Source organism: Lolium perenne, chromosome 7 (assembly GCF_019359855.2).
Source record: "Lolium perenne isolate Kyuss_39 chromosome 7, Kyuss_2.0, whole genome shotgun sequence".
In the NCBI taxonomy this organism is placed as follows: domain Eukaryota; kingdom Viridiplantae; phylum Streptophyta; class Magnoliopsida; order Poales; family Poaceae; genus Lolium; species Lolium perenne.
The window spans coordinates 312113283-312123313 of record NC_067250.2 but is presented as its reverse complement, the minus strand read 5'-3'; the positions used below and the strand labels follow the sequence as shown (position 1 = coordinate 312123313).

At 44.2% G+C, this 10031-nt stretch overlaps 1 protein-coding gene and 1 pseudogene across 1 annotated transcript; both read right to left on the bottom strand.

The window, feature by feature from the left end:
* Positions 1 to 434: 434 nt before the first annotated feature.
* LOC127313904 (subtilisin-like protease 1) lies at positions 435 to 2360 on the bottom strand (annotated as a pseudogene).
* Positions 2361 to 5446: 3086 nt separating this feature from the next.
* LOC127311701 (D-3-phosphoglycerate dehydrogenase 1, chloroplastic) lies at positions 5447 to 8522 on the bottom strand. The gene is made up of 5 exons (XM_051342158.2): positions 7830 to 8522; positions 6852 to 7228; positions 6539 to 6649; positions 6357 to 6452; positions 5447 to 6270 (listed from the first exon to the last, which is right to left on the bottom strand). Exons 1-5 carry the CDS (start codon positions 8401 to 8403, stop codon positions 5599 to 5601), a joined length of 1830 nt encoding a protein of 609 aa, XP_051198118.1. The 5' UTR covers positions 8404 to 8522; the 3' UTR covers positions 5447 to 5598.
* Positions 8523 to 10031: the final 1509 nt, after the last annotated feature.

Sequence of the window (10031 nt, the reverse complement as noted above, 5' to 3'; positions counted from 1 at the left end):
CCGGCGGGGTGCATGGGTTTCTGGCTTTGTGCAGACAAAGCAGAGCCAAGGGGGTTCTTCTTCACCACACTTGTTGGTTGCTTGATTTTTCGATAATGGAAATATATGAATATCAGAAGATACCAATTACACTTGTTGGATGCTTGATAGTCTTGATCGGAGCGATATTTATTTCTCTACACATGAACTCATCACATGGTGGTAAACCGAGGTCGTTGACTGACTATAGGTTGACATGTTGTAACTTGTAATGTGTGTTCTGTCGGAGGGATTGTAGTGAAAACTTCCAGCAATGAGGATCTAGAGGTGTTAAGTGTTTGAAAGAAAAAGATGACACTGAACATTTTAGATTTTGATGATAACATGCAACTGGTAGTTATATAGTATCAATTAAAAATTATCTTAATTTGAAAAAAATATTTTTGTCAGACAGAAACAATTCCATACGAGTAGAAGAAAGCACAGCATGCAGAGTTACAATTTATCTGACCGACAAAGTACCGGTGAACAATTATGATGGTGGAGGCCTGCCGAGGTTAGCAACAACTACGATTGGGCTTCGCACGATGTGCTTCTCCGACACCCAGCTCAAGCTTGCCTCCACCAAGAGTTCACCTTCTTCCATATTGCGACTACTACTCACCGATACATCGAACGTCTTCTTCTCTCCGATCTTGGAAAAGTCAAGCATCTCGGGGAAGACATGCACAATCAACGACCTCGGCGCTTCCACCTCTACCGTGTACGTAGACTCTGCCGGCCCAACATTTGTTACCGTTCGTGACAGGGTGAACGGTGTAGGTTTCATCGGCACTGTTATGGTCGGGTAGTTCAGCTGCGCCTCGGAGACCTTGGGCAGATTCTTGCAAGTCATGGTAGAGTTGCGCACGATGACCGACAATGCATGGTCGCCAAGGAGCTCGCAGATGTAGCCGGCATAATCAGCGACGCCGAGGTCGAACACCAGACCAGGGTCGTTGGCTCGCGTCGGGTTCACATGGCCTGCGCCCGTGGCATACGCGCCAGCTCTCCGGTGCTGCTCATCCATGATCAGGCCACCGGTGTTGTCGAGGGCATCCGACGTCGTCATGATGGCCGACTTGATGGCGGCCGGCGACCAGTCAGGGTGTGAGCTCTTGATAAGGGCCGCGACACCGCTGACGTGTGGCGACGCCATGGATGTGCCAGACTGGATGTTAAAAGGCTAAAAGCCCCGGGCCCATGTTTCACATTTCGCGGCCACGCGGCGAGGATGTTTAGCCCTGGTGCGAGTATGTCCGGCTTGAGCGCTTCTCCATCGATGCGCTTGCCGTTGCCGAGACGCATGCTCACGCCGAAGCTCCTGTCCACGGAGCCGGCGGCCACCGTGAGCAACCACGGCGCGTCGTTGGCAACCGTGCCCATCTTGGGGCCACTGTTTCCAGCCGAGCATACCACGACGATACCCTTGGATATGGCGCTGAATGCACCGATTGCGATGGGGTCCTGATCGAAGTGGCTCTCATCTCCTTCCATGGAGAGTGAGACCACATCCACGCCGTCCTTGATGGCGGCGTCTAGGCCAGCTAGCACAACGGATTCATCAGAACCACTGGCATCGCCCACCTTGTACATGGCGATGTGGGCATGGGGAGCAGTTCCGGCCGCGGTGCCCACGCGCACGCCGTACGCCGATGCTCCGGCAACGAAGTTCCCGGCGGCCGTAGATGAGGTATGCGTCCCATGGCCGAAATCATCGCTAGAGTCGCCACCGACGAGCGACTTGGCGCCGATGAGTTTGTTGTTGCAGCGGGCCGCCGTGCACGAGCCTTTCCACCTCGCCGGGGGTGGTGAGACACCACGGTCATCGAACGAAGGGTGCGCTGCGTCGATGCCGCTATCGAGGAACCCGATGATGACCCCTTTCCCATAGCCGCCTTCACTCCAGAGCCCGGTTCCGTTCCTTAGGCCGAGAAACTCCGGCGTGTGCGTGGTCACAAAACCCAGTCTCCGGTCTGGGAAGGCGCGCACGAAACCAGGTTTCCTGGCCACCACTTCAAGCTCCGTGTCAGTGAGCCTTGCGGTGAAGCCGCTGAACACCTCGGTGTAGGAGTGGAGTAGACGTGGATTGCCGTCGTCGGTGTGCAAGCTCGGCAGGAAAGACTCATGCCACCGACGGTGCTCGCCTTCGGCGGAGGTCGTGGGCGGTGGCTCAACAAGTATGATGTAAGTAGAGCTGCCCGTGGCAACATGGTGTACCCCTGCAATGTCTGAATCGACGTAGCAGAGTGTAGGTGTAGGAGAGAGGATGGTGAACAAGAGAATTGGTAGCAGTGAGAGAGTGATCAACGATGCCATTGGTAAAGCCACGCCGACACAACCTACACGATCGATGACGATGATGGCGGATAGTGCCCATGAATCAGTCCCTGCCATTAATTAACATCTTGGCAAATCTTGACGATGTGATAAGATTTCTATTGGGACCAGATAAGATATACTCAAAACAATGACGTGGGTAATAATGAATTTGCTGAGTCATAAGATCTGACAGTTAATATTCCAAGTATTTTCATTCCTTCATATAGCAGTGCATTAGTACCATTTATCAGGATAATTATCAAAGTTAATAAAGTACGAATATATGGGATCAAAGAAAACTGGCGGACATTATTGCATATATCCAGCAAAGTCTGCATCTTTGTTATTCATGTTGTGGTGGATCTATGATCATTCAAATTTTCTTTTGCTTATTGGTAAGAGGATCATACTGGGTGAGGTGGAATCTTGCTAATTGTTGGATCATGTTAAAATATCAATATAGAAGCGTCATGAAAAATATATATGTAAGCTTCAAACATATATATGTAGACAAAGATACATTAAAAATGGTAAGTAAATGAACAATTTCGAGCTGGAAACAATAACAAATTATGTTACTATACACAGAAGCGAGTTATTGTAATAGTGTAAGATTTTTTTTCAAGCCATAGCATATTATTTCACCAAATTCACCAGCGTCGTTTGCATTTTGTCTGTTTCCAATTCTTATAGAAGAAGCAAGTACTGTGGTTTTTCTATGCCAAAAATATATATCATGGCCATTTTTAACATCATGGCCATTTTTAATGTCATTCTAATCACTAATCTGAATTATCTTAGTTAAGGGTTAACTGTAGGACAGTATTGGGCGTCCCCGAGAGATTTGATTTCCCAGCCCCGGTTCCCATGCTCACATGTGTCAACTTTTTCGTTTAAATCCCACTTTTGCTTCATTGTAGCAAAAAGTTTCTCGCTTTTGTTTCAGTGTAGCAATAAATGGTCCGACTAAAAATAGAAAGATACAACCCATCGAACATGGGCCTCACCTGAGACTACGCCGCAGACGTCGTACCAAAAATTTATGCTATTGTAGCAAAACCAAACTCGCCGGTGACATCGACGGAGATCACGCCGGAGCCTCTACAACAAGATTTTTGTACTAAAGTAGCAACAGAGCAAAACAATTGTAGCAAAAAAAATACTATTGTAACACTGTTATAGCAAAAGTAGGACGTCATCTGAGACACCGCCAGAAACCCGTAGCAAGAAAGTACAATTGTAGCACCCCCTGTCACCGGCTGACAGCACCGCATACCAGCGCATGCAGCTGAAGCCCTCGGCTCGCCTTGCAGAGGTGGGCCATTGATATTGATGGTGAAGATTTTGCTAATAAAGCTTTTGAAATGGGAGTGAAACTTTATGAGTATAATCTTGAGAAAAAATGTGTTCTAAAAATTTTAGAAGCTAGGAGTACTTTAAACAAAACGCAAAAAAAAAAGGTTCTGATGCAGATGCTGAGAAAAGAATGGCTCTTGAAATAGTGTATTTAGACTGGAAAATAATAAATAAAAAAGGAGTAAAGAAAGGTGGATCTAAAAATGGTAGAATGTTGCCATAACTTGGTGTTGTTGGTTGGTAATGACTGGACGGATTTTTACCTGGTCAAATAATAGAAAAGATCCTACTCTAGAAAAACTAGATAGAATTTTGGTGTCGAAAAACTGGGAAAGTTTGTTTCCTTTGGTTATGTTGCAAAGTTAGGCGAGATCGGTCAGATCACAATCCTTTAATTTTTAGTTTGAATGCTGAACATGTTAAGGCATCATATACCTTTAGAAATGAGCTTTTTTTGAAAAAGAAGATGATTTTTCGGATAGGGTTAAAAAATCTTGGTTGCTACCAGTGACATGAAAATATGAGCTAAGTTGCTTTATTTTAAAGCTTAAAAATGATTAAAGTCTTTAGAAGGATGGGGCATTAATCTGAGTGGAAATTACTTTAAAAGAAAGAAAGAAATCCTATCCCAACTGCAAGATATAGAGATTCTTGAAGAAATTCAGTTTGTGTCTCGGGATGATATGATTACAAGGACCACTTTACAAAAATAGTTAATGTGTATATATGAAGCAGATGAGCTTTTCTAATATAGTAGATAAAGTGAAAATGGGTTGTTAAAGGGAGATAACAATACTACAAAATTCTTACATAGAGTGGCTAATGGGAAGAAAAGAAAAAAAAATGTTTTTAGAAATGTTGGGAAATTATTAAGATGGATTTAGTCTCTTTGTTTCAAGAGTTTCATAGTGGACAGTTAGATTTATCTATATTTTTTTGGTGTTATTACTCTTCTTCGCAAGAAAAGAAGTGTTGACTCTATTCAGATGTTTAGGCCTATTTGTTCATTGAATGTAGTTTTTTTTAAAAAAATACCAAGGTACTATCAATTTGTTTTGATCCAGCTATAGATAAGACGGATTTGACTTGCCAGAATGCTTTTATAAAAGGAAGGAATATCATGAATGTATTATGTCTTTACATGAGATTCTTCATGAGTCCAGAATAAATAAATAAACAACAAGGTGTGATATTTAAAATTGACTTTAAAAAGGCTTATGACAAAGTTAATTGGCTTTCCTTCTCAACTATTTGAATTTAAGTGGTTTCAATTCCACTTGGTGTCGATGGATGAAACACGTTATAATGGGAGGGACCCTAAGTGTTAAAATAAATACTTCTTTGCGGAAGAATTTTGGTACACACAAACGGCTTAGGCAAGGTGACCCCATTTCCCCTTTTGTATTTTAATGCTGCTGGAGGATGTGTTAGATAGAATGTTTAGGAAATCTCAAATAAATGGGTTGGTGTGTGGATTGGTTTCCACACATTTAAATGGGGATTTACTGAGTTTTCAGGCCCGGTTAACCATAGTGGGCCGATTAGACCCTAGGGACATCTGGCCCAGCCTGGGACTGATGAATAGAAGTGAAGATAGATCCGACGGCCAAAATGTTGTGGGCTTGAGAGAGCTTTCTTTTGTTTCAGTTATATAATATCCCTAATTATTTCTGGGTTCCTTTGTATTGTTTTTGATGATTATTAATAGATAGGTGGATCTTTTTAAAAAATAGAGAAGTGAGACAGTAAGTACTCACACTTTGCGCTTACTGATATATCTACGAGTGGCTTGTCTCGATAGACTAAAAAATGTTACCCTACACAAAAACTAGACAAACTTGCAAAATATCTAGCATGCCAATATAGCAGATGTTACATAGAAAAAAATAATACCTCCTTGCTCTAAAGCTTAAGGAAGACAAACTCCTGTACTGATGGCGTCTCTCCAATCAACTTGAGAGCCTCCTTCTCAGGCTCCTCATCAATCCCAATGGCCATTATGGCCTGCTTTCCTGGAGCAATCCTTCCAACGCTCATAAAATTCACATTTAAATTCATCTTCCCCAGAATGGAACCCACCTTGCCGATGATTCCCGGCTGGTCGACTTGGCGGCACAGTATTAGGTTACCCTCAAGACTAACGTCAACACTGAAAGGCCCAACGAGCGTGAGATGCGGCGTGCCATCCTTAACCTTCCCTTCCACTCTGATATCACCTTCATCAGATAGCGCGCCCGCAAACTTGGACTCTACATTGGCAAGTTGGACCTGGATAGAGTTTATAGGCACCTCAGGAGAACCATCAAGGAGAATTCTCTCCTCGATTATGCGAAGCCCTCTTTGCTTGGCGACGTAGTCAGCATTGACAATGTTAACAAATGCACTTGAAATGGGTTCAACGATGCCTTTGGTAATCATGGCTCGGAGAATCCTTGTGTCCAAGTCATCTGGGTCCCTAGCTGATGAGTAGACAACCTTGACTCCCTTAATCCCACTTCCACCAGCCACAAGTTGCACAGCAAGCCGGCCCAGCTTCTCAGCAAGGACAATATATGGGGATAACTCGGATAAAACCTGAAGGTACAGATTAGTTGTTCAAACACAAGCAGATTGTGCATTATGATGTAAACATAATATCTAGTCCTTGGCAATGGAAGAACCTCGGCAAGGACCATTGGGGCATTAACAGCAGTAGCAGCCAGTTCACCTTTCAACGCGCCAATAACAGCCTCTGCAATTTCAATGGCTACACCTTCCTGTAGACGAACAGCAAGCAGAGTTAAAAGAATAAGCTAGTCAGATGAGGTACGTACAAAGAAACGTTGCAGAACAAACAGCAAACCTGTGCTTCCATAGTGCTAGCTCCAAGGTGCGGCGTCACAGTGACATTTTCATGGTGTACTAACTTGCTGTCTTTTGGTGGTGGCTCTTCAAAGAACACATCAAGTGCTGCCTGACTCAGATCACAAAGCAGTCAGGAAAAAGGACCAATGGGAACTTCTTGGAGCAAAAGATATGAAATGTGTACCGTTGATGCTAAATAACACACTATAAAGAATAATAATAGTAATATAAGAAGAATCTAGGTAATGATAACTATTTGACAGCAATATGCAGTATCAACATTTGATGAATGGCCATGAAAAAAGGACTACCTGTGCAACAGTCCCATTATCAAGTGCTCTTAGCAAAGCTTCTTCATCAACTACTCCACCCCTTGCAACATTAATAATCCTAACTCCTTTTGTCATTTTTGCAAAAGTCTCGTCATCGAAAAGTTTTGTTGTTGATGGTGTAAGAGGCATATGAAGTGATATGAAGTCTGCAGTAGAGATGGCCTCATCAAACGATACAAGATCTACACCGATCGCCCGGGCTCTATCAACAGGAGCATATGGGTCATGAGCAATAACATCCATTCCAAGTCCTTTCGCACGGCGAGCCACTTCTGAGCCAACCTTTCCAAAGCCCATGATAGCCAGTGTCTTCCCCACCAAGGAAACGCCGACATATTTGCTACGCTGCCATTTTCCTGAATATGCACAGAGCAAATCACGACACTATATCAGTACATGTATAGGATGTGCAGCACGAGTATCGCCACTGCTATTTAGCATTTCTCATCAGCAAAGAGTTTCTATGCAACCTTGCCATGTTGATAAATTTCTGAACCCAACACTGATTTCGTGTTCAGAATGCGTCACGCGGTTTCGTCTAGAATTTCAATGTACTAAAGCAACATCGTTTACCAGAAATCTAGGTGGCGATGATCAAGAACTGAAGCTGTGGCAATCATATACTATTCAGTAGTTTAACAGCAAAGAAAACTACTATTAGGTGCAGCACAATACAGGGTCAAATGTTGGTAAATTTTGAGAGCACATGACTGCTCACTACATTCTGTGCTGAAAATCAACTGCTCAGAACAGAACATATATCCAAACTAAAAAGTTAACATACAGATGGGTTGTGCTAAATGAATTTCGTCAACAATGTGCGTCGATGAGAAATCAAAATAACATTTTGTGATCAACCGAATTGCTTCCACAAATCCACCTTATCGGCTTATCCGTTTACGCAGACCAGTGGTGCACGGCATTTGTTCGGAGACAAACGAGAGGCGTACTACGTACCAGCCTTGAGCGAGGCGTCGGCCTGGGCGACATTGCGCGCCATGGCGGCGAGGAGCGCGACGGCGTGCTCGGCGGCGGCGACGGTGTTAGCGGTGGGGGCGTTGACGACGAGGCAGCCGGCCTCGGTGGCGGCCTGCAGGTCGACGTTGTCGATGCCCACGCCGGCGCGGCCGACGACGCGGAGCCGCCCGCGCGCCGCCTCGAAGACCTCCCGCGACACCCGCGTGGCGCTGCGCACCACCAGCGCGTCCACCAGCGACACCTTGGCGCGGAGCTCCTCGGCCGTGAGCTCGTACGCGCAGTCCACGTTCGCGAACGACCGCAGCAGCTCCAGCCCCGCGGCGCCCAGCTTCTCCGTCACCAGCACCGTCGGCCGCCCCGCCGCGCCCGCCGCCGCCGTGGCCACGACCCTGGTTGTCCCAGCGGACGGCGACGCGGTGAACCTGGCGTGCAGGCGGCCGCGGTGGTGGGGGAGGAAGGCGCGTTGCGCAGTGAGGGACGCCGGCGCTCCGGTGGACTCCGGAGCTGCGGGTTGGCCGGCGATGAGGTGGCGGAGCGGCGTCGCCAAGGCCATGGCCGGCGGAGCGGTGGCGGTGCAGGCTGGCTGGTTGGACAACTGTGGAGTGGAATCGGAAAGCTGGCTCCTTTGTTCGGCGGACGACGGGAGGCGCGTGTTCAGCCTAGCAACAACGCTCTCATATTCGTATTCTTATCTGTTGACTATTTCGGTGTCCCCGCTAGTACATTTCAGTAAGCTCTGTAATCTCAATATTATATTACCGTAATTAGATGGGTATTGTTAAAATTTTGAACACAAATTAGCGAGGTAATTGTGATTTATGAAAACAATTGTATTGTACACTCTAAGAATATTAAACCTGAAGATAATAATCCTTCTGTTCTTTTATATACAAGGAGTATTGGTTTTTTGAACTTGACTATCTTTGATCAAGTTGTTAGAAAACTATATCTGCAACTGCAATCAGTACAATAGATTTTTCATGAAATATTTTCATGTTTTATTTATTTATTATTTTGGATGTTTATAATTTTCTATAAATTTGGTCAAAGATATAGAAGTTTGGCCACCAATTTTGTCAAAACACATGGCGCACAGGCATATTTAGGTTCAGTTTAACCATCATTTTGGTTAAAAAAAAACACAAGGCACGGAAGCATATTAAGGTTATAATTTTTTCCACAACTCAGATAATATTAAGTTTGACCAACTTCTTAAAAAAAACTACCAACAACTAAAATACCATCTTGATATCACATGAAAAAGTATTCCATGAACTATGTAACGTTACTGATTTGGTATTCCGGAAGGTCATTTTGTTTTCGAAAAACATAGTCAAAATCTACGTTGTTTGACTTTTGGAAAAACTCATATGCCAGTATATTGTTTATGACACATATCACAAGTTGTATTTTCAAATCGATACTTAGTGTTCCCTGCAAAAGAAAAAGGTGATACTTAGAGTTAAATCAAGCAAAGCGATACCACCATGTATATAGTGTAGAAATTTTGTTCAAAAACCTGTCGGAAAATCTGAATTGATGTAATCCACTTATGTAACAACCACAAGCTTGCTTTAGAAATGTAATTAAGTCCAAATAACATCACACCACAACTTGAAGCGGACAATTGGATCTGAAAATATTATTATATATGATCTTGGCATGGCAATTTGATTATGAAGCATTCGAAGCAAGAAGATGATGAAGTGATGAACCTAAAACTTGCACGAGGAATTCACCACAACATCCAACATAATTTTGTGTGTTTGCCATTGTAAAAGACTACAAGTTTGTAAGGGGAAATATCTCGAGTTTTTGCACAAGAATAACCTCATTTTTTCACATATATAAACAAAAAGCACTTAAGATTTAGTTTGCGATTCTCCAAATTCTTTTTTGGTGACACTCCAGCAGTTCAGTGGGCTTGGTAGAAGAAGAAAAATATATACCAAGAAAGAGAAATAAAAAAGGTAAGGAAAAAACGAAACACACGGGAACCACATATTGGGCCAGAGCTGCACACTGGTGCATGCAGCAACAACGAGTGCAGAACTTAAGTCCATAAAGCCTCATATGGGAGGGCCGCTGGTTTGTTTACAGCTGAGTCTGGCGAGTACAGAGAAGAGGCCCAGTATTTGTTCACGGGCTGAGCCGGCGGCATGACTGGGATAACCTCTAGCT

Coding starts and splice junctions, on each gene's coding strand:
- LOC127311701 (XM_051342158.2), bottom strand. CDS start 8,403: ATGGCCTTGGCGACGCCGCTCCGCCACCTCATCGCCGGCCAACCCGCA. Junction 7,229..7,829: donor CGACGCCTCGCTCAAGGCTG/GTACGTAGTACG, acceptor GTGCATATTCAG/GAAAATGGCAGCGTAGCAAA. Junction 6,271..6,356: donor CCCCAATGGTCCTTGCCGAG/GTTCTTCCATTG, acceptor CTGTACCTTCAG/GTTTTATCCGAGTTATCCCC.